The sequence below is a fragment of the Chrysochloris asiatica genome, unplaced genomic scaffold (assembly GCF_000296735.1).
Source record: "Chrysochloris asiatica unplaced genomic scaffold, ChrAsi1.0 scaffold00027, whole genome shotgun sequence".
Lineage (NCBI taxonomy): Eukaryota > Metazoa > Chordata > Mammalia > Afrosoricida > Chrysochloridae > Chrysochloris > Chrysochloris asiatica.
Window position 1 is genome coordinate 18,629,795 of NW_006408545.1, and position 24,983 is coordinate 18,654,777.

Consider the following 24,983-nt stretch of genomic DNA (forward strand, 5'->3'; position numbering starts at 1 on the left):
TGAAGAGACCAGTGGCGGCGGTGGTGGTGGTTATGTGCCGTGAAGTCGGTTCTGACTCATAGCGACACTGTATAGGGTTTCCGAGGCTGTAAATCTTTACAGGAACAGAAAGCCTCATCTTTCTCCCACGAAAAAGCTGATAGTTTCAAACTGCTGACCTTGAGAATAGCAATCCGATTCGTAACCACTACACTATCAGAGCTTCTTGAAGAAACTAATAGTTGTACCTTAAACAGACACTCATGGGTTTTCAAGATCCCCAATGCTACTAACCTAAGCAGGATGTAGAATACTGTCTTTGTCAATTATGTTATGCCAGTTGAGGTGCCCCCGAGACTATGGTCCTGAGTCCCCAGGACCATCAACTCATTGCCTTAAAATGTTTGATAATATCTAGGAAGTTTTCATCATTTTGCTCGCTGTATGTTCCACCACATCATAGCTGCGCTTGCATGAAAGGTAAATAACATGTACAAATATCCTCTTCCAAATTCTTACATATTCGTGATATATATATATATATATATATATCCCACTCTTCCTCCCTTGCCTGGGTCTCAATCCAGTCCATGGAAGTTTTAATAGTCTTCCTCAACACCATAATTCAAGTGCATCGATTCTTCTAGTCTTCCTTGTTCATTGCCCAGGTTTCACACACAAGAGAGGTCATTGAAAATACCATAGCTTGGATCAGGCCTACCTTAGTCCTCAAAGTGACATTTTTGCTCTTTAACACTTTAAAGAGGTCTTTTTCAGCAGATTTGCCTAATGCAGTACATCATTTGATTTCTTTCTTAGGTACTGAGTGCTGTTTTCTGCTCTCTGATTGGAATACTCCCCTGGAGGATGTTTGCATGACTGGCTCCTTCTCATTTATCAGCTTTCAACTCAAATGTTACCCCTCAGAGAGGTCTTCCATAAACTTCCTCTACCCCATAGCTGAGTGTGCCTTCACTACCCCATAGAGGTGTAGATTTACTTCTTTGTTAACTTGTGTGGTGCTCCCCATGGTGCAAGAGCTGGGTCTATTTCACTCCTAGAGTCCTGTACAATTTCAGGCACAAAGGCAGCACCCATATCATCATCATTGAATGAATGGGAAACTGGAAAACTTGCATGATGTCAATATGTAGGTTGATTAGAGTGTATTCCTCTGTAATCTGAAAATATACAGATATTCTAAATTTCTTTATTCTAGGTATTCTAGGTCTATTTGCTCTAAATTAACTTGAGAATACAGTGCTCATATTTTTCCCTTTTGGTCAATACCAAGAACAACATTTGTAAGTCAGTAAATAACTAGAGGAAGAAGTTTTCTTACTTAAAAAAAAAAATCTCCTTTTTAACATTTGTACAACTGCAAACAGACTTTGGTGAAAGTCTAAGACTGCATTCTTTTCAGTATCCCAACTTCCCAACCCCTCTACAAATGAAGGGAAGCAGTAGCAGAGATGAGAACAAGACGTGTAGCTTTCCCTGCACCACATGACTGGGAAAAGGAAAGCAGGAACCTTCCCTCCTCCATTTCTACCACTGTTTCTCACACTGCTGCCCTAACTTGGTGTTTTCTGTCTCTCAACACCTACCTGAACACCATCACTTCTATTCTCACTGTGCACCATCCCCTTTTCACCAGTCCAGTGCTCCGTCAGAGGTCACCTGCATTGCCCAGTAAGTGCCCAGAGATCAAACCACACCATGGACCTCATCATTTCTCTACAATTTCAAACATGCAGCTCCTCATCTCCGACCCCATTCTCCATGGTCTTCTACCTCTACATCGCTCTTATGAAACTCCTTTAGTCTCATTTGGTCCCTAGCAGTTTAATTCCCCTTATTCTCTCAACCAATGAAGAAAATTAATTTGTGCCAATGGTCCTCAAACGAATTTTAATGCCAGAACTATCCAGGAAACACTTCCATTTGTATTCCATCAATTCCTGAAGACTTGTTTTTCACCAATGCCTTTAGTGCAGGTTGGACTTCTTTCTTCCTTCAGTATCACCTGTTCTTGATCAAATAATATCTCTTGAAATGATTGAGCATCAGCCAATTCTTTTTGATACAGTGACTCTGGGTGTTGCTTCTGTCTCAGTTATTGTTGCTATAACAGAAATACCACAAGTGGATAGCTTTCACAACCAGAAATTAATTCAATCACAGTTTAAGTGGCTAGAAGTCCAAATTCAGAGCACCAGCTCTAGGGGAAGGCGTTCCGTTTGTTGGCTCTGGGGAAAGGTCCTTGTCTCCTTTCAGCATCTGTAGGTTCTGTGTTCCTCAGAGATCCATGTAGACGTTGGCATCAATCTTCCCCTTGGTCTAGGAGCTTCACAGTGAGGGACCCCAAGGTTCAAGGACATACTCTACTCTCCGCTCTTCTATCATGGTGCTAGTAGGTCCTTCTGAGCTCTGCTCACTTCTCCCTCCTTTTGTATCTCAAGAGAGATTGACTCAAGATAGAACCTAATCCTGTAGCTTGCATTCTGTCTCATTGATATCATAGGAGTAAGGATTTACAATACACTGGATACACCAGGTCAGAGCTGATCACATCAGATCGCATCATGAGAGTGATTATATCATTTATCTCATCATGGAGGTGATAACTACATCTTACCTGATAAACGAGGAGAATACTGGCCAAGTCAAGCTGACACAAAACCTGAACTAGCACACCTCCCATCTTCTTTTAATGCTTTCTGCATCATTTAGTATTTTACCCGTTGTTAAGTGCCATCAAGTCAGTTCTGACTCATAGCAATGCTGTATAGGGTTGCCTAAGAGTGGCTGGTGGGTTTGAACTGCCAATCATATGGTTAGCAGTCCAGTGCTTATCCTACAGAGCAAATACTAGGACTCTATTTTGCCCAAAGAATCCCTCAGTATTATACCCCAAGGTCTGAATTTTCTCTTCAGTTTTTCTAGCTTGACAAATGCTGAGTGTGTTCTTCCCTTTTGGTTTCCTAATTCCAGGTCTTTGCGTATTTTATTATAATACTTTATTTTATCATCTTGAGCTGTCCTTTGAATTGAAATGTATTAACAAACTGCTGCAGCACTGGACACAATCACTCAAGAAATTTGCGAGACAGCCACCTGGTCAGCTGATTGGAAGAGATCTATATCTGTGCCCATCCCAAAGAGAGGTGACTGAATGGAATGTGGAAATCATCAAACAATATCATTAATACCACATGTAAGTAAAATTTTGTTGAAGATGATTCAAAAACAGTTGAACACTGACAGGGAACTGGCAAAAAATCAAGTTGGATTCAGAAGATGTGGAACAAGGGATATCATAGCTGACGTCAGATGATTGTTAGATAAAAGCAGAGAGTACTAGAATGATGTTTAGTTATGCTGTACTAACTATGCGAAGGCATTCAACTTTGTGGACCATAACATACTACGGATGACATTGCAAAGAATGGAAATTCCAGAATACTTCATTGTGCTCATGAGGAACCTGTTCACAGACCAAGAGACATTTGTTCAAACAGAACAAGAGAATATTGAATGATTTAACATTAGGAAAGGTGTGTGCTAGGGTTGAATCCTTTTACCATATTCAATCTGCATGTTCAACAAATAATCCAAGAAGCTGGCATCAGGATTGGAAGAAAATTCATTAACAACCTGTGCTATGCAGATCACAACCTGTGATATGCAACCTTACTAGCTGTAAGCAAAGAGGACTTGAAATACTTACTGATGAAGATCAAAGAAAGCAGTCTTCACTATGGCATGCACCTCAAAGTAAAATAAACAAAAATCCTCACAACTGGACCAATATATGACATCATAAATGGAGAAAAGATTGATGTTGTCAAAGATTTCATTTTGCTTAAATCTAGAATCAATACTCATGGAAGCAGCGGTCAAGAAGTGAAATGGCATATTGCATTAGGCAAATCTGCTACAAAAGACCTCTTTCAAGTGTTAAAGAGGAAAGAAGTAATTTTGAGTACTAAGATGCTCCTGATCCAAGTATTTTCAATCACCTCATATGTATGTGAAAGTTGTACAATGAATAAAGAAGACTATAGAAGAACCTATGCATTTGAATTATGGTGTTAATAAAGAGTATTGAAAGTACCATGAACTGCCAGAAAAACAAATAAATCTGTCTTGGAAGAAGTAAGGCCAGAATGGTCCTTAGAAGTAAGGATAGCAAGACTTCATCTCTTGTACTATGGACATGTTGTTAGGAGGAACCAGTTCCTAGAGAAGGATATCATGCTTGGTAAAGTGGAGAGTCAGTGAAAAAGAGAAAGACCCCCAACTAGATGGACTGACACAGTGGCACCAACAGTGGACTCAAACATAACAATTATGAGGATGGCACAAGACCAGGCAGTGTTTTGTTCTGTTATGCACAGGGCCGGAACTAACTTGACGGCACCTACCAACAACAACACTGGGGTAAAGGAGGATCACATCAGCATCATCAGAGGTAGACAGTCCAGGATTCCAGAAGCTAAGACATTTTTCAGAACTACCTAGTGCTGACTATCTTCTGCCCTCTCTTTTCTCCCTATGCACAAAGTTTGGTTTAAAGAACCATTAAAACCAGCTGCTTTTAAACGTCCCATTATTAGTACAAAAGAGCCCTGGTTGTGCTGTACGCTAAGCACTGGGTTTCAAACCACAACATTGGTGGTTCAAACTTATTAGCTACTCCAAGGGAAAAAGATGAGTTGTCTGGTCCCATAAAGATGCACAGCCTGGGGAACTCCCAGGTCAGTTCTGCTCTGTCCTGGGTAGGGTCACTATGAGTCTGAATCGACTTGACAGCAGTAAGGCTGGTGTTTTTGCTGTTGCTGTTGTTTTGTTCATACAAGGCCACCCTGAATGGTGACATAGACCTCAGTGTGAAATGGCAGTGAAATCATGACCCTATGCACAACAGAACAAAATACTGCTTCATCCTGGGCCAACCACCCAATTGATGCCACACTTGAGCCCATTGATTCTCCCATATTGCCAATCCATTTTGCAGGGGGGTCTTCCTCTTTTTCTCTGACCCACCACCTTACCAAACATGATATCCTTCTCCAGCGACTGGTCCCTCCTGACAATATGTCCAAAGTATGAGAGATGAAGTTTGTCCATCCTGGACTCCAAGGAGCACTCTGGCTGCACTTCTTCCAACACATATCTGTTGGTTCTTTTGACAACCCATGGCACTTTCAATATTGTCCTCCAACATCACAACTCAAATCAATTCTTCTATGGTCTTCTTTATTCACTGTCCAGCTTTTGCATGCATATGAGATTATTGAAAATACCATGGCTTGGGTCAGGTGAATTTTCATCCTCAAGCTGATATCTTTGCTCTTCAACACTTTAAAAGGTCTTGTGCAGCAGAGTTGCCTAATGCAATACGTCGTTTGATTTCTTGACTGCTGCTTCCATGAGTGTTGATGGTTGATCCAAGATGAATGAAGTCCTTGACAACTTCAGTCTTTTCTCCATTGATGAGAATGTTGTTTATTGGTCCAGCAGTGAGGATTTTTGTTTTCTTTACATTGAGATGCAGTCCATACCGAAGGCTGTGCTCAGTGGGGAAATTGTGGCTGTTTTCTGAACTCTGTAGTGCTCATGATGAGGAGACAGCGTCACTGGTAGTTGAATGTCCTGTCAGGGAATTCAAGGGCCAGGAGGCTCATACCATGATATGCTGCATCAGCAGCTAACTAGTGTGGTCAACTTGTTTCTTATTAGATTATCCAGATCCTTGTTTAAACAGATAGAACATTCATAGAAAGAGTGTATGTGTGTGTGTGTGTTTTCACTTCCAGCCGATCCACAACTCATTAGACACCTTTAGGTTTCGCTCTCCTCTACACTCAGAACCTGGAATGGCTAGCATGACATTCTGGTATCTACTTAATTTCCCCACACCTTGCCTCTATATACAGGTTTCAGCTACTCTGTAATAAGCCTCCTACAAACTCATGCTCTCTTTTACTGGGTCTTCCTGGCTCTGCAGTGACCCTATGTTCTCTCAGCAGGTTCTGTTGCCTTCCCTTCAGCGATGAACACCCCCCAACCCCCACCCCACCCCTGCCACCACCACCAACAACAACACTCTCACCTTCTCCTCACTCATGTAGACATCCAAGGTCGTTCCACAAGCTCCCTCATTTTATCTTTCCACACCTAAAACTTCCACGGATTTCACTCACCTCAGAGGAGGTGACCTCTAGAAGTTACTCCTCCATCTGGTTTCTTCATCCCATGCCCTCCTTTCCCCCCAGGTCATCTGTTTATCACATTTCCACTTTCTTTGTCTCTTCTTCTCCACTGGCGCCTCCCTCTAAGACTATAAACACATTCAGAATGCCTCATCTTAGATAAGCAAATGAAACAAACCCCTTCTCCTTGAGTGAAAAGCAAATAAAAGCAGTTGACAGCTTTGAAAATGTCATTGTACCTTTGGAAAGATAAATATCCATTAGCTTTGCATAGAAACTTCTTTTCACTGGCCACACTCCATGCCTGTCCTATGCATTAGCAACCTCACTGGTTTTCCGGCCTCTGATCCCTTCCTCTTTCAATCCAACTGACCACTTGCTGTCACATGCATCTTCCCAAAATGGCAGCTTTATATGTATCACTTCCCTTACAGAATAAAGCACAGATTTCTTAGTCTAGAACTTATAAACATCTGCAATTTGGTCTCCATCCTCTCTAATCTTCTCTTCACTATATTTCTACATGAATTATCCACTCAGCCAAACTGCACCTGAACACACCACATACAGTCTGCTCTGCATGACTGTTTGTGCTGCGCTCCCACTCTCTCCTCCCTGTCCTTAAGTTCTACATGCCATCCATGTGCTGCTCAATTTCCTCTTGCCTAGAGAGAGCTTCCTCAGTAGAAGCAGCCCAGTAAGAACGTCCTTCCCGCTAAACGCGTACAACATTTCATAACTGCCCAATTCATTGGGTGCTTAGCACTAGGTATTTAGTTTTTTAAGTATATTTACTAATAGGAACCACATCTTATATTAAACCCAAACCCACTGCCATTGAGTTGATTTTGACTCATAGTGACCCTATATATGACAGAGTAGAACTGCTCCTTGGGGTTTTGAGACTGTGAATCTTCATAGGAGCAGACAGCCTCAACTTTCTCCCATGGAAGGGTTGGTGGGTTTGAACCACCAACCTCCTGGTTAACAGCCCATTGATTAGCCCACAGAAGCACCAGGGATCTTAGCATCTTATATTATCTTTCTTTATATCCTTCTTTTAATTAGCATTTAATCTTATTCCTATAGATGAGTGAAAAATAAATCTATTTATTTTTAGTTATTGGGTATTAGTCTCTGAAAACCTAACAAAGTAAATATCCAGGGCTATACATAGCTGTTGTGGCTCTATAGGATCATCACTGAACTACTAATTACAAGGTTAGTGGTTCAAACACACCAGCCGCTCCTTGAAAACCCTATACAGGGTTGCTATGAGTCAGAACTGACTCAAAGGCACTTAACAACAACAATATGCATAGCTGGAGTCCCTGGGTGATAGAAATGGTTAATGTGTTCAGTTGCTAACTGAAAGGTTGGAGATTTGAGTACACCAAGAGGTGCGTATTCTGGAACACTTAATTGTGCTCATGAGGAACCTGTACATAGACCAAGAAGCAGTTGTTCGAACAGAAAAGGGGGCACTGAATGGTTTAAAATCAGGAAACATGTGTCAGTGTTGTATTTTTTTTTTTTTTTTTTTTTTACCATATTCAATATATATGTTGAGCAAGTGATCCAAGAAGCTGGATTATATGAATAAAAGCATGGCATCAGGATTGGAGGAAGACTTATTAACAACCTGTGATATGCAGATGACACAACCTTGCTTGCTGAAGGTGAAGAGGACTTAAAAACATTTACTAATGAAGATCAAAGACCACAACCTTCAATATGGGTTGCACCTCAATATAAAGAAAACAAAAATCCTCACCACTGGACAGATAAGTAGCATCATGATAAATGGAGAAAAGATTGAAGTTGTTCAAGACTTCATTTTGCTTGATCCACAGTCAACACTCATGGAAACAGCAGTCAGGAAATCAAACAACATATTGCTGCACAAAACCTCTTAAAAGTATTGAAGAGAAAAGATGTCAGTTTGAAGACTAAGGTGCCTGACCCAAGCCTTGGTATTTTCAAAAATTTCATATGTATGTGATAGTTTGACTGTAAATAAGGAAGACCATAGAAAATTGATACATTTGATTTATGGTGTTGGAGAATATTAAAAGTATCATGGATTGTCAGAAGAACAAACAAATCTGTGTTGGAAGAAGTACAGCCAGAGTGCTCCTTAGAAACGAGAATGGTGAGACTTCATCTCTCACACTTTGAACATATCAGGAGGGATCAGTCCCTGGAGTAGGACATCATGCTAAGTAAAGTAGAGGGTCAGCAAAAAAGAGGAAGACCTCCAGTGTGATGTATTGGCACCGTGGCCACAGAAATGGGCTCAAACTTAACAATGGTTGTGAGGATGCCACAAGACAGGGCAGTGTTTCGTTCTGTTATGCATAAGGTCTCTCTGAGTTGGAACCAACTCAACAGCACCTAACAACAACAGAAGCATTTCAGAAGAAAGATCTGATTATCTACTTTCAAAACACTGGCCGTTGAAAACACTATGAAGCACAGTTCTCCTCTGACATGCATGAGGTTACCATGAGTCACAGCAATTGGTACTGGCCAACATAATAGCTACAGAGTTAGGCAGAAAGTTATCAGTTATTTATCTCTGTTGTACCTGATAGAGGTGGATGTTGCTGTAAATATGCTCCCAGATTTGCTCATAGTTGCACTGATGCAAACCTTGTGAAACCATGAAAGATGGTTGATGTGGAGTCAGCCTGACCATCTTTGCAGCGTGGTCCTGCAGCACTTGCATTACTCGCTCTGGGCTGGAAATCTCAAGTAGAACAGATAGTTAGAGAAACATTATTCACCTATTCCCAGCAATAATTTGGTCCAATTTTATTTTTATTCAACTAAAAAATAAAATTAAGCTCAAGTATCATGATTACCCAAATAAATTTGTCCATCCAGCACTATGTGAGGAAGCTTCAAAAAGTTCATGAAAAAAATGCAATGAAAAGAGAATAGAATTTCCAATATGCCTTCCAATAGAAACTCACTTCTGTGGCAGTCCTCTACAGATATATATTCACCTTTCATCTTTTCTGTGGTACTCCCACAGTGTGGTACCACTGAACAGAAGAATGCCCATCAGCTTTGGGCACAAACTCCATTCACTATTAAGAAACTGTCAGGAGATGGAGGCACAGAGTGGGAGCTCAGAGCCCTGACTTTTCCATTCAACGCAGTGCAAATCAACTTAACCAGAATAATAATATTGGAAAACTCTTTGATGGGTCCTTAAAAAACTTAAACTTAGAACTATCTTGGATTCAGTAATTCTTGAAAGCAAGTATGCAAACACAAACCTGTACACCATTGTTCATTGCGGCACTATTCTCAATAGTCAAAAGTGGAAACAACCCAGGTGTCCATCAGCCAATGAATGGATAAGCACAATATGGTATAGGCATACAATGAAATATTACTCAGCCATAAAGAGAAATGAAGTCCTGATGTATGTATACTAGACATGAAACCGTTGAAGACATTATGCTGAGTGAAATAAGTAAAACAGCAAGAGGGCAAATAGTGTATGTTCCCCCTTATATGAAATAGGCTAATGTATAGAAACCAAAGCTTATTAGTGGTTATAAGTGTGGGAGAAAGGGAGAAAGAGAAATCATTGCTTAGTGGGTACTGGGTTTCTGCTAATGGTGCTGGAATAATATTGAAAAGAATAATGGCAATGGTTGCACAACATGATGAATATGATCAATGTCACTGAATTTTACATGTAAAATTATTGAATGGGCAAATATTTCATTACATCTATTTTACCACAATAAAAAACAGAAAAATAATAACACTTCTTCTAAGATTGCAGTGACAATTCCTGGTACGTGGTAGGTACTGAGTAAATAAATGTCCTTTCTCCTCTTCTGACGGCAAAGAATCAAATAATGGTCCCAAGAGCCTTTACTACACGAGGGATCTCAAAGTTCATTTCATCTGAGCTGTTTCTTTCACAGATGAGGGTGCTAAGGCTCAGGGATCTAAATGACAAGACCAGAATCACACAGAGGCTGGTGCTTAAGCTGGATGAAAATCCAGCTCTTTTGACAAATTTTACTCTCTCCTGAAAGTCAAGAAGTTCATAAAAGTTTGGTGATCAGATCAGAATTTTTTTATTTTTTGTATAATTTTTTGGGAGGTGGAGTGGGGAGATGTACACAAAAGCACTCTGGAATATATAATTATTAAAACAACCACAGGGTACATTCTGCAAGCCTGCCTCCTGGCCGCCAACACACAGCCTTTCTCTTTCCATGAATCTAGAGTCCTCAGGTGCTGCCTCTCTCCTTGTCCCTATCTCTGCCTCCATCTCTGGTGTCACTGCTTCTCTGGATAGGGCCCCACATTCCACTCATGCTCCTAGGGTCCTCTGCTTTTGGACTGTAATATTATTCCCCCCTTTTTGTTACAAAACTTCTACTTTTACAGTTGTGTGTCGATGTTTTTTGAAGGAGAAAGAAAGCTCAATTTTCTGGGAATGATATCATCAATAATCTATTCTATAAGGGGCCCTGGTTAGTTTCTTACCTTGAAAAACTTTGCTTGGAGTTGCATTAATACATCTACTCTTCGCTGTTCTTTTAGTTTGGTCAAAAACTTCTTTTGCCAAGGATCACATTTTGGTTTAATCTAGTGGACAGATGTGTTCACACACAGTTATAACATAAGAGAATGATTTTTGATAAAAGTTGCAAGAACTGAGATTCAAGAACCTTCTGGAATGGCGTCTGGAATCAGTGCCACAGGTGTGAGATATGTCTTCTGTGTCTTCCAGGCTGGGGGGTGGTGGGGGGTGGTGGTGGCACAGAGCTCCTGAGCCTGGCCTCTAAGATGCAGTAGCCCGTTTGGAGCGATGCAGCATGGTCCCTGAGCAGAAGGCACCCTAAACTCACCAGTGTTGGACAATGTACTTGACAAGGGAAGTTTACCCACAAAGTCTCCATGTGAAGCCACATTTAAGACTTGACCTCTCACATAAGTGGTGGTAATGGTTTTACCTTGAAGTTAGTCCTGACTCTTAGCAACCCTGCAAAGTGTTTCTGAGGCTGCAAATTTTTATGGGAGCAGAAAGCCTCATCTTTCTCCCATGGAGTGGCTAGTAGTTTCAAGCTGCTGACCTTGTGGTTAGCAGTCCAATTCATAACCACTATGCTATCAGGGCTTTCTTTCACTAACAGGATAAAATTAATCCTGTGGTTGTGTTGCCGTTAGTTGCTGTCGAGTCATGGCGACGCCATAGGCTACAGAGTACAACTGCTCCATAGTGTTTTCTTGGATGTAATTGTAACTAAAGGAGCTCTGGTAGTGTAGTGGTTACGAATCAGTCTGCAAACCTTAAGGTCAGCAGTTCGAAACTACCAGCCACCCCGTGAGAGAAAGATGAGGCTTTCTGCTCCTGTAAAGAATTATTGCCTCAGAAAACCTGTACAGGGTCACTATGGGTCGGAACCGACTCGATGACACTTAACAACAACAACAACAATTGTAACTAAAGAAGGTCATCATTTAAGGAACACCCTTTTTAGGTATGAGTGCAGGGTGGGTTCAACCTTTAAGTTAAGAGTCAAGTGTAAAACGTTTTTGCCACATAAGGGCCATCCTCCACCACTCATCTGTCAGTTTTCCATACTGTGGTGGCTTGTGTGTAGCTGTGACACTGGAAGTTATGCCACCAGTATTCTAATACCAGCAGGGTCACCCGTGGTAGACAGGTTTCAGTGGAGCCTCCAAACTAAGACAGACCAGGAAGAAAAAGAAGTGAACTGAGTGGTTGCTGTTGTTAAGTGCCTTCAAGTTGGTTCTGACTCATAACGACCCTGTATAGGGTTTCCAAGAAGCAGTTGGTGGATTTGAACAGTCAGCCTTACATTTATAACTGACCTTGTGGTCTAGTGCATTACCCTGCAGTGCTACACCAGGAATGGTTTTGTTGTTGTTGTAAAGTGCTGTCGAGTAGGTTCCAACTCTGAAAACCTTATAAATAGCAGAGCATTGTCAGCTATACTGCTGAGAGATGAACCCTTTAGGTTGGAAGGCACTGTAAATATGACTGGAGAAGAGCTGCATCAGAGTGGGAGTGGTGGTGGTTGTGTGCTGTCAAATAGGTCCTGATTCATAATAACCCTCTATCAGGTCTCTGAGGAGCAGAAAGCCTCATCTTTCTCCTTTGGAATGACTGGTAGATTCAAACTGTTGACTTTTGTGGTTAGCAGCCCAACTCATAATCCACTACGCTATCAGTACACCTCTTCTCAAAGTAGACTTGACCATAATGATGTGAATGGAGCAAAGTTTTAGGGGATGTCATTTGACAATGGGATACAACTAAAAATTAAAGGAAACAGCTGCAAACATCTATGAATAATCAGAGTATGGAATATACAAAGTAGGGATATACTAAAAGTAAAAGTCATCAAAAATTAAATAAAAGGTATCAAGACCAATGTCCTGGGCATTAGTGAACTGAATGGACTGTACTGGTCATTTTGAGTTGGACAATCATATGGTTTACTATGCCAGGAATGACAAATTGAAGAGGAATGGCATAGCATTAATCATCAAAAAAAGCATTTCAAGATCTATCTTGAAGTACAGTGTTGTCTGTAATAGGATAATATCCATACACTTACAAGAAAGACCAGATAATACTATTACTATTCAACTTTATGCACCAAACACGAAAGCCAGTGATGATGAAATTAAAGAATGATACCAACTTCTTCATTCTGAAATTAACCAAACATGCAACCAAGATGCATTAATAATTACTGCTTATTGGAATGCAAAAGTTGAAAACAAAGAGGAAGGATCAGTAGTTGGAAAATATGGCCTTTGTGACAGAAATAATGCTGAAGATCGCATGATAGAATTTGGCAAGACCAATGACTGCAACTACCTTTCTTCAACAACATAAAAGGTGACTGATTATACATGTGGGCCTCACCAGATGAAATACATAAGAATTGAATTAACTACATTTGTGGAAGGAGACAACTGGGAAGCTCAATGTTGCTGTTAAGTGCCAACAAGTTGGTTCTGACTTGTAACGAGCCTGTATAGGGTTTCTGAGGAGCAGCTGGTGAGTTTGAACTTCCAACCTTGAGAGTCAAACCGACCTTGTGGGTCAGTGCTTATCCTACAGTGCCATACAAGGACTCCAATAGCAAGAGTTAAAACAATAGGGGCTGATTGTGGAACATACCATTAACTACTCTTATGCTGAGGCCTTCTACTCCTGTAAAGATTTACACCCTCGGAAGCCCTGTACAGTGTCGCTATGGCTCGGAACCAACTCCACGGCACTTAACAACAACATGCTAGTTGAGGCCGAAGCTAAAGAAAGTTAAAACAAGTCCACAAGAGCCAAAATATGGCCTAAAATATATTCCACCTGAATTAGAGACCTGATTCTGGGACAGATCTGATGCATTAAACACTAATGACCGAAAACCAGAAGGAACGGTAGGATGACATCTAAAACATTATACATGAGGAAAGCATAGAAAGAAAAGACCAAAAATGATGTCAGAAGATCCTCTGAAACTTGCTTTGAGAGTAGAGAAGCTAAAGCAACGTGAGAAATGAAGAAGTAAAAGAGCTGAGCAGAAAATTTCAAAGAGCAGCTGGAGAAGATAAAATCAAGTATTATCATGAAATGTCCAAAGACCTGGAGCTAGAAAAACAAAGTGAAAGAATACACTCAGCATTTCTCAAGCTGGAAGAATTGAAGAAAAAATTCAAGCCTCAGATTGCAATATTGAAACATTCAATATTCAAGCATTTGAGTTATGATGTTGGAGAAGAATATTAAAAGTACCAAGGACTGCTAGAGGAACAAACAGATCTGTGTTGGAAGTACAGTCAGAATGCTCCTTAGAAGTCAGGATGGTGAGTCTTTGTCACTTATACTTCGGACATGTTCTCAAAAGGGACCAGTCCCTGGAGAAGGACACCATGCTAAAATGGAGGGTCATCCTTTGAGACCAGAATAAACTAGACAGTTACCACTAACAACTGACCTAAAAGTAATCACATTAGAAGGTCTCAGATAAAATGGGAAAATATGTTGAACAAGACTCAATGTGACTTTAAAAAGAATGGGTTTACAGTCAGAAAAAGGCAAGAGGTCCTCGACCTCCCTTCAGGTCTAGAAAGGAACTCACTCTGTTGCCCAATTTTCAGCCACTCAGTAGATCGGTTTATGTGGGATGGGGAGGAGAGGCAGTGGCAACAACACTACTAAGGTATGCTCACCATGGAGTGGTCAATCATTCAAAATCAAAAGGGCAACATTTTCCTAAGGACAAAGTTGAGAAGGGATGGGAAGGTGGGTGGAATGGAAACAGGAACCACAGGGATCAAGCAGGAGAACTCTTTTTGCAGGGAGGGGATTGTAGTCATTGAGATGAAACAAAAGTGTGTGATGTGTTGAATGTAAAACTGATGATCTTGTCTGTAAACCTTCACTCAATTTACAATAAAAAGTTAGAAAAATAAATAAAGCGGAGGATCATCGAGAAAGAGGAAGACCCTCCCCCCACCAAAAAAGATGGATTGGCTTAGTGGCAGCAGCAATGGGCTCAAGCTTAACAAAAATTGCCAGGATGATGTAGTGTTTTGTTATGTTGAGCATAAGGTTGCTATGAGTCAGAATCGACTCTATAGCACCTAACAGCAACAATAATATGAGCAAAGCCCACAGCCTTCAGTATGGATTGCACCTCAATGTAAAGAAAATAAAAATCCTCACTACTGGACCAATAAGTAACAACATGGTATGGAGAAAAGGTTAAATTGTCAAACACTTTATTTTGCTTAGATTCACAACACTCATGGAAGCAGCAGTCAGGGCATTAAATGATGTACTGCATTGGGTAATCTGCTGCAAATACTTTCAAGTGAGAAAGAACAAAATGTCAATTTGAGGACTAAAGCGTACCTAACCCAAGCCATGGTATTTTTCAGTCATCTCATATGCATTTGATCATTGGACAATGGATAAGGAAGATCATTGAAGATGCAATGCATCTGAACTATGGTGTCGGCAAAGAATATTGAAAGTACCATGGACTGTCAGAAGAACCAACAAATCTATCTGGAATAAGCAGAGCCAGAATACTCCTTAGAAGTGAGGATGACATGAGTTCGCTCGTTCTTTGGACATATTGTGAAGAGGGATCAGTTCCCGGAGAAGGACATCCTCCTTGATAAAGTAGAGAGAATCGGTGAAAAACAGCACAGTGGCAGCAACAATGGGCTCAAACATAACACCAATTGTGAGGATGGTGTAGAACTGGGCAGTGTTTCATTGTGTTGTGCAAAAAGTTGTTATGAGTAGGAACTGACTTGATAGCACCAAACAACAACAGAGAGAGGCACAGAAGTATAGGAAACCTCCAGAGTAGGCAGATAAGCTTGGCCAACTTCAACATATGGTTGAGGCAGGCAAAAATGTGTCAGGTCCTGGGGCACAAGATAGGTTCTCCAAGTTATCTGTCCTGAGGATAGATAGGCCTTTCCTCTTGGTCCTAGGGGAAAGTCAGCTGAGAGCACAGAGGAGAGGGACGAGCAGGGACCAGATTGACACAGAGTTGCTTGCTTCCATGGCCTGACTGGAGGACACTTTTTGGCAGGTGACTGTTGTCACTGGTCACATTACCTTTATAAAGGGTATCCAGTTGGCTCTCTTTTTTAAGGCCATACTAGGTCCTGCCAAACCCAGATCCTTAGGTTTAGCCATCCCAGCATCATAGTCTGGAAATGTTTGCATCCTCTGTTGCTCCTTGAAGATGCTTTGAAATTTTTGAGAGACCTAAACAAGATAAAGAAAAGAAATAGGGGGCCCAGAAAAAAACAGCTTCAGATTGTAGGCAATTTCCAAACGAGCTACTGATTGCGTTTGAAATAGCCTTAGAGACAAGCTGATTCATCACACATTACTTCGGTAGTGCCAAGACCGTAACTGCCTTACTTGTGTGGCACATGGACCCTGTCAGCTCATGTGTAATATTTTTTATCTCCTCACTCTAAATGTAACTGAAACATAAAATGTCCACTTTGGGAACATTCCCTTTGTCTGACCACCTACTGAACTAGAAAGTCTAAGGGTTCAATTAATCCTGCTTCTAGAAGCCTAACCAGGCTACAGCTAGAAAGAAGATAGCTAGACTCTTACCTAAAATGGTGACTCATGACAACCCCATGTGTTTCAATGACTGATTTTTAAGTAGAGTGCCAGAACTTGATTTTCAGGCATATCTGGGTGAGTTCAAACCTACTAACCTTTCCAATAGCAGCCAAGCGCATTAGCCATTTGCACCATGCAAGGATTCCATTCTAATGTTGGCTCCAGTACATCCTGCTACCAAACCAGCTACTCCTCCCTTTTCCAGAGCAGCACAGACCTCCTGAGCCTGTGGTCACAACTTCGTCATTACACTGACCAGTGTGCCACATTTTCCTTACTGGATGGTGAGCTTCTTGAGGACACAAATTATGAATCTCAAGAGCTTACTGTAGTGCCCGGTAGCACATCCAGAGGGCCTTGACAAATGTTTCCAGAATGAGCTCGTGAATCACAGAGCTGAAGATTCCTTACTCTTCCAGTGAATGTCAGTAACTTCAGGGCTATGCAGTCTAATACGGTAGCCACTAGCCACAAGTAGCTGTTTGACATTTAAATTTCCATAAAATAAAACTTAAATTTGAGTTCCTCCTTTGCACTAGCCGGATTTTGAATGCTCATAGCTGCCTGTGACCAGCAGACACCCCATTTCTATCACTGTAGGGAATTTTGTTAGGTAGCACTGGGGTAGGACTGGGGTCACAGACTTTTTAAATAAAGGGTCCGAAAGTAATTATTTTCGCTTTTGCAGACCATGTGGTCTCTACCTCAAGTCTTCCAGGTAGTGGGAATGCAGAAAAAAACAAAATGGAGATGAGTGGGTATCTGCGTTCTGATACACATTGGACTACTAGCCCAAGTTTGACTGCCCTGCCTTGGGACTTAGAGTACCAGGAAAAACAGTACCCAAACAGAGGCATTTTTGGTATACCAACAAAGTGCTGTAACATGAGTATCTTGGGAATACAATAAGCGCTGCACAGAATGCTGTTACAAGGAAGTCACAAGTGGGGTTGACACCATACTAAGGGGACGGACATTCACAGAGGCGTGGAAACAAAGTTCCTTTGTTGGCGTGCTCAGCCCGATGTGTGTTGTTTGGCTTATCATTGATGATAGTCTATTGTGCTACAATTTATATATACTTTTTTATTTGGGATCTTTTAAAAACGGTGTCTTACTGCAATTCTGTGTTTTGTCTGTTATCATACCTTGAGATAATGAAAGTAAGGATTCTCCCATTGAAACACTCTGCTGAGGACAGTATTGTTGGTGACATGAACATCATGACCTTGAAAGAAACTGGAGGGCACAGGATACCACTGGTTCTAGTGAGCATAAACACTCTGCGTTTCATACTGATAGAAACAGTTCTGGTAAAACAATGCTGGAACAGATGCAGATGCAAGTGAAATATCAAGGTCAAGGCAAATGCTGATAGAGGAGACAGACTCCTTCTTCCACAAAGGGCATTCAGAAACACTCAGATTTGACTTCTGCTGATCAATCAATGTATTATTTCTGCAAATGCAGACACTAGTAAATAATCCAGGGAGTCCTGCCGTGGTGTTGTGGTATAACACCCTAGACTGAAAGGTCAGTGGTTCAAATTCACCAGCTGCTCCTTGGAAACCCTGTACAGGGCTGCTATGAGTTGGAACCAACTTGACGGCACTTAACAACAGGGGTAAGTGTTGGGCTACTAATGCAGCAGCCACACTGCAGAAGAAAGATGAGGAGGCTATCTGCTTCCGGAAGGATTTACAGTCAGAAACCCCATGGAGCAATTCAACTCTGTTCTGTAGATTCGATTTGTTGGCAGTAGGTTGGAACTATAAAAATATCTTTACTGTTGAAACACTTGGTTATTATCAGTCTGAAACTCTCAACCCAGAATTATTGTTTCCTTTAAAACATTAATTTTTCAAATAATGTGGCTTTGGATAATGAGTTGCCTTTGTTTTTGTTTTTAAAGGAAGTACAACACTGTTTTATAGTAGAGCAAACTGTATTGCATGACTTTAAACATCACACCAGGAGTCCCAGTGTGGTGCACTGGACTGCCAAGGTCAGCAGTTCAAACCCACCAGCTGCTCCTTGGAAACCCTATGCAGAGTCACTATGAGTCTGAACTGACTCAGTGGCACTTAACAACAACAATATAACATAGATATTATTCAGTGTGAAGCAATTTGACTGTAAGGAAAGCTATTGCAACATATTCTGAGAATTGGAAGGCTTTAGGCACTTGAGAACTTCGCTCTACAGACTTGTCAAATCTTGATTACATGTCCATTAGCTAATATAAACTATACCCTACATTTTCCTTTAAATTCTTCAGAAAAGCAAATCCTACAATCCCTCTGGGCTCTCAATATATTTCAGGTTCTCATTACTCTTACAGACTACTCTAGCTGCTAAACCAAACCCCGCCTACTTTTACTATACTGGAGTCCTGATGTGGCGCTATAGGATAAGTACTGCACTTCCAACCCACCAGCTGCTCCTTAGAAACCCTATTCAAGGTTGTGATGAGTCGGAACCAACTCAACGGCACTTAGCAACAACATTATTATATTTATCACAACAATCATTGTTGCTGTTGTTGTTGTTAAGTGCTGTTGAGTTAATTCTGACTAATAGTGACCCTGTATAGGGTTTCTAAGGAGCGGCTGGTGAGTTTGAACCATCGACCTTGTGGTTCAAACTGACCTTGCAGTCCAGTGCTTTATCCCACAGCACCACACCAGGCAGTATGCAGTAGAAATGTCCACTGTTGGCAGTTGTTGTTGTGTTGTTGTAAAGTGCCGTTGAGTCGATTCCGACCCATAGTGACCCTGTATAGGGTTTCTGAGGACCAGCTGGTGAGCTTGAACCACCAACCCTGGCAGGGCAAATATCCAGCTTTGTAACAAACACCAATCTTTTCTTTCATGAACATCTATGTTTGTATTAAGAAAGAGGCCATCAAGTACCAAGGAAAACAGTTCCATCTCCTTAGCAGTGTCCCTCAGCTCCTCCACATTATATGGGATGTTGAAATGGGAGAGCAGGAGCCCCAGCTGAGACTTTAGTTCTCCCGTTTCTGCTGTGTGTTGGGGCAAGATGAAAGCAGCTTCTGTCCTCAATGGCCCTGAAAGAGTCCAAAACCAAATGCAGTAAGACCAATGAGAATAGTCACGGAGACGTGAGTCACTAGAGATAACTGAAGGCAGAACCTCCTCTGCAGATGGGAAAGCCATTCTGCTCCTTGTCTTGCTGTCTCTGCTGCAGTTTATGGTCGACTGGGCATATATGACAATCCTTGGTACTGGAGTATTCTTACAGGAGTAGCTCAACACTTTGTAGAAAATGACTTTGCAGAAGCATAACAACCTACAGTCCTTTGTAGTTAGTGAAAAGTCTGGTTTACAATGTTGTTAAGTCTATTCCAACTCACAGAAACCTTATATAGAGTTTCTGAGTAGTGGCTGGCCAGCTTAAATTGCCAATCTTGCAATTCAAACTGATTTTGCAGTCCAGTGCTGATCCTAGCCAAGAGCTTTCACTTCCCTTCTTCGAGCTAACTCAGACTCATTTGTGAGGATCCATATTCTCCTTCCAGAAGCTTCTAATGCTCATGACTGGTCTGAGTCATGACCTCCCCTGGGTACTCTTGTGATAACCCTAAACATATCCCCAAGCAAGTATGTCATTCAGAATAGAAACTTGAGCAAGTTTCTTAGTCATCTGCAACACAGATAAGGGCAGAAAGAGTGTGTAAGATGGATTCATATGAGGAAATTAAAATCATTTCATATTAAAATGGAGTCCTGGTATGACACTGTGGGTTAATGTGCTGGAATGCAAAGTTGGTTTGAACCACAAGGTCGGTGGTTCAAGTTCACCAGCAGCTCCTCATAAACCCTATACAGGGTCACTATGGGTTAGAACTGACTCAACAGCACTTAACTACAACAATATTAAAACTGGAAGAGACACTAATCTGAAAGGTTTATTTTGGAGATAAATAGATTGAAGTCCAAGCAGAGGAAATGACCTAAACAGGCAGGCTCACAGTGAGGCTAAGGCAGAGACAGGTCTAGAGCCCAGTCCTTCTAATTTCAAGTCTACTGCTTTTAGACAGAATGCACCTTAGAAGTGAAGGTAGTGATACTTGGTCTTACACAGTTTGGACTGGAGAAAGTCATCAAGTTTGGTAAAGTAGAGAGTCAGTGAAAAACAAGAAGATGTACAATGAAATGGATTGACCCAGTGGCTGCAACTATGGGCTTAAATCTGGGAATGACTGTAAGGCTGGCAGGAGCAGGGAGTGTTTAGTTCTGGCTTACATAGGGGCACAATGAGTTGGAGCTCACTCAACAGCACCTAACAACACCAACAACAAAGGTGAAGATTAAAATATCTAAGGGAAGGGCTTATTGTACTTCACTTTAGAAAATATTAAATTAATACTTGTTTATTTTGAAGATGTAACTCTTGATTGTATTAAAAAATTTCAGTCACAATCATGTGACCAAACAGCCCATGTCACAAAATCTCAATCTTCTCTTCTGCATGTTACTCCAATGAAAGAAGACTAATTTCTTACCTGAGATGTTGGTATCCATTGGACCTGGTGAAGCAGAACCCTGGAAGCCAGGGTCAATGTCATGGTCACAGATCTGTTCATTTTCCTGACTAACCTCAGTGAGTGTGTCAGCAGTTATACTCAGTGCTTTGGAGATGGGCAAATATTTCAGGGCCTACAGAAGGGTACAAAGAAGAGGCCACACATCAACTCTGTTAACACGAAGCTTCTAGATTGAGTTGCAGGAGCAATGTTTTGCTTTGTTTGAGAAGGGTGGGGATAGAGGTGGACCTCAGTAACCTGCCCAACCATGTCTGGAGCTTGGAGAGCTAGTTCTGTCACCACCTCCAAATGATCTTAGACTTTGCCAAGTTTCCGTTGACAAGGCATTGGTAATGGGCAAGGCACTGTATGAGATGCTAGAGATATAAAGATGAATCAGACATGGGCCAACCTCAGAGAGTTCACAGTGAAGTAGGGCACACAGACTTATAAGCAAATCATTCTACTATCATGTGATTGAAGAGACATCAAGGTACACTTGACGGTTACTAGCTGGAATTGGGGAAAGGATGAAGTCAAAGATGATAGCCAAGTTTCTGAGGTAACACTGAGGAGGATGATATCACTGAGATAAGGCTTGTTGTTATTGTTGTTGTGTGCTGTCAAGTCAGTTGTGACTCATAGTGACCCTGTATAGGGTTTTCAAGGAGCAGCTGGTGTGCTTGAACTGCATACCTTGCAGCGCAAATGACCTTGCAGTCCAGCACATTAACCCACAGCACCACACCAGGACTCCAAGATACTGCTTAGAAGAGTAGGAAAGAATTTAAGTGGCAAACAAGAATCTTTCTAAAATAAAAATGTGATCATGTTGCTCTTCCCTTGATGCCTCTAGTCTGGGTTTGGGCCACTCTTGTGTGCCTTGTTTTACCCTGTATTTATACCTAGTCCACTTTTTCTTACCACATTGTATTTCTGTTGAATATGTACATGTCTATCTTCCTACCAGCCTGGATCCAGTTCCTTTTCAGCAGAGACCTTATCTTTATTGTATGGTCAAAGGCAAGTACCTGGCACATTTAAGAACCTCATTAAATATTACTGAATTAAATGATGACTCTAAATGGCAGTGCATAAATCCTGAACACGATGATAAAAGCCTGATCATATATGGTGCAGTGTCGTGAGTTATCCACGTCTGTCTCTTCGAGCCATAATCTGTAAATCACACCAAACAATGTTTCTACCCTTCTAGGTCTGAGTGAAGGAGTGTCGTAGTTATGAACTGGGCTGCTAACGTCAGGGACAGCAGTTGGAAACTACTAGCTTTTCCACCGGAGAAAGCGAGGCTTTTTGCTCCCATAAAGATTTACAGCCTCGGAAACCCTATGCAGGGTCACTATGAGTCATAACCAACTCCACAGCACATAACCACCACCAGCAGGTCTGGGTAAGAGAAGGTGGGGGAAGATACTGAATAGATGACATGATTTCATTGTGGATGTTAGAGTTCATTGTAATGATAAAAACTCGAAACTCTAACATGGGTTTAAAATTAGTCAACTCAAGCAGGAGGGGGGATCTCACTACCACCAAAGTAGAAAGGCCAGCAGGGGAGTGCATCCTTTGGGCCCTGAGGTCCACTGAATCTCCTCAACCCAGGGTGAGAAAGCTGTAATGGGAGAGGAGTAGCAGAAGAGCAGCAGCTACAGAACCAAGGTCAGAGTATGAGACAAAGTAGCTTCCCAGTCTGAGGAGCAAGGAAAGCAAAGTAACTTTGAGCAGGAGGCTTGCTTGCGAAGTGAGGTGTCTCCAGGCACGTAAGTGGTGGCGTTCGGTTTGATGACCCACAGAGGTAGAGCTGAGTGCCTTCAGGGTGAGGCCTATGGTAGAATGGTGTGCATTGAGGGCATTTATCAGCAGCTGACTGGAATAACTCTGTCATGAGCACTTTCTGATCCTGAATTGTGACCTTTCAACTTCCCTAGTAAACCCCAGAACTGTAAGTGTGGTATCTGAGTTCTGTGTGTCCATTGTAATAGATTACTGAACCCAGTTGAGTGGAGAACATTGTGTGAGGAATAGTTTGTTGTCACATATTATTGCACATTGTGAATATCTTAGGAAGCTAAATTGATAGAATGATTTTATTAAAGTAAGATAGGATTCATCTTAAAAGGCCAGTGAGTCATTCTTGGTCTTGTAATTTGTAGGACTGATAAAGTACTGAGACATTGACAATCCAAAACTAAGTGACAGGTATGAGAAACCAATGGGAGACCATTCCTAGCAGGACACCGTGTCATCGCACAAAGTTTCAGCGCTATCCTTACCTGCAGATAATGATGAATCATCTTGAGAGATTGGAGGTGACACACTAACCACCTTGTATAAATAGTCAGATCTTCCTGTGTCACTAAGTTAGGAGGATTGTTTTTTCCCATAAGGAAGTTTTCACGGGCCACAGATAATCTTTCAGCTCTCTGAACTGTGTCATTGTATTCCTGCATGATGTAACCAACTTGTTGCTGTTTAGGAGAGATACAAGTACAGAACTTGGTTATTTGCAAGCTTTATCCTCCTGCATCACTGTATCCAAATGGAAGGTAATGCTGTTTTGGGTGCCACCTAGGGAGTACTTGGAACATAATAGTTCTTCCATATTCTGAATTTAATTGACAAAGGCCACGGTCATATTCTTAGGATGTGGAAATGAGGGTCTCTAGCAAAGTGTCCTCATGTAATGATGTTTGGTAACTGGAGTTTGTTTCTAAGTTTTACACCTGTCACAGCAGAGGCCAAGTATATAGAGAAAAATGTATTTTCTATCACATAAAACCACCTTCAAATCTCAGTTTTAAAAATAGGTATCATCGGCTGCAGGCAGGATAGGCAAATAGATCTACCCAAAGATTCTTTTCTCATCTTTTACCATGACTTTAAAAATTGGCAAACATATTGATTCTTTTGTATCATTATGAAAAAAAGCCCACAGGTACATTTGTTCATGGGCTTCCTACCTGGTACAGAGGATGAAGTTGTTCCATGATCTTACTGTGTTGGCAAAATCTCTTCCATCTAAGCATGTGTAAATATTTACTCTGGACCAGCTGGGTAATTCGCTCTGTGTAATACTTTAACAGCAGCAACAAAAACAACAACAGAAAGTTAATACTTAACAGAATACAATTATCACAGGAAAGCTAAATTAAGTCTTAAAAACACTAGCAATAGGTAAGTCAGTTCCTGATTATCTTGGAAAGACGGATTTTTCTACATGAGACCATAACATTAAGAAGTCTGAATCCAAACACCATATCCCTCAGATTTAACTGAAGCAAATAGGCATTTCTAAATCTTTATGATCTGTTGCCAGGTCAACAGACTGTGGGTTCATGTATCAATTACTGAACAAATTTTAGCAGTGACGTGACTGTCTGTCAAATTGCCATGAGTTGAGCTTACATTTTTGTCTTAAAAACTGAAATTCTGAGTATGCAGTACTAAGCACCTTACAGGTCAGACCAGACATTTTATTTATACTTAAAAATAACAGTTAAGCCACTCTTTTTAAATGTCTTCTTCCTGGTAATAAAGATAGTGTTACCACTTCTATCTAGGACCAGACTTCCCCTTCTATCACAAACAACCAGAAAATTGGACAAGATCTACAAGGCAGCTGCTTTCTGACATTGAAGACCATGGTCCCTGAGAGAAGGGAAATAAAGGACAAGGCTGAGGCCTGGTTTTCTGTTTGAATGCAGTTTCTGAACTGGGAACTGGAAAAGGGATCCAAGTAGAACATGATGTTTTCTCTGAGAAACATCACAGAGAACTTCAAATGTGAGAAGGTGGAGCTTGCTAGAACATTCAGAATAGTGTGCTTGTGAGGAGGGAGCTATGAAGAGAAAGCTCCAGAAATTTGTATCGAGGGGCCCTGGAGTCGGTTGCTGTGTACTAAATTGTGAGGCTCAGCAAAGAATCACCAACTGAGGAACTATAAACTGAAGAGTTCTCAGAGTCTTTGCAAAGCTGGGAGGTCATCAAGCTCAACCAGCCAGAGTAAAGTGTTCTCAGTGAACACTCAGGGCATTCAGTG

General features: G+C 41.3%; 1 protein-coding gene across 1 annotated transcript in view; it reads right to left on the reverse strand.

Moving 5' to 3' along the window:
* LOC102811325 overlaps positions 1-24,983 on the reverse strand; it is a 128,492-nt gene that overhangs the window by 94,667 nt on the left and 8,842 nt on the right. Inside the window, exons 5-10 of the mRNA XM_006839992.1 lie at positions 23,218-23,412; positions 20,903-21,056; positions 19,287-19,444; positions 15,847-15,999; positions 10,716-10,817; positions 10,096-10,251 (exon numbers count right to left, since the gene is read on the reverse strand). Of these exons, the coding sequence (XP_006840055.1) occupies positions 10,096-10,251; positions 10,716-10,817; positions 15,847-15,999; positions 19,287-19,444; positions 20,903-21,056; positions 23,218-23,412 (918 nt within the window). The remainder of the gene's footprint in view (positions 1-10,095; positions 10,252-10,715; positions 10,818-15,846; positions 16,000-19,286; positions 19,445-20,902; positions 21,057-23,217; positions 23,413-24,983) is intronic.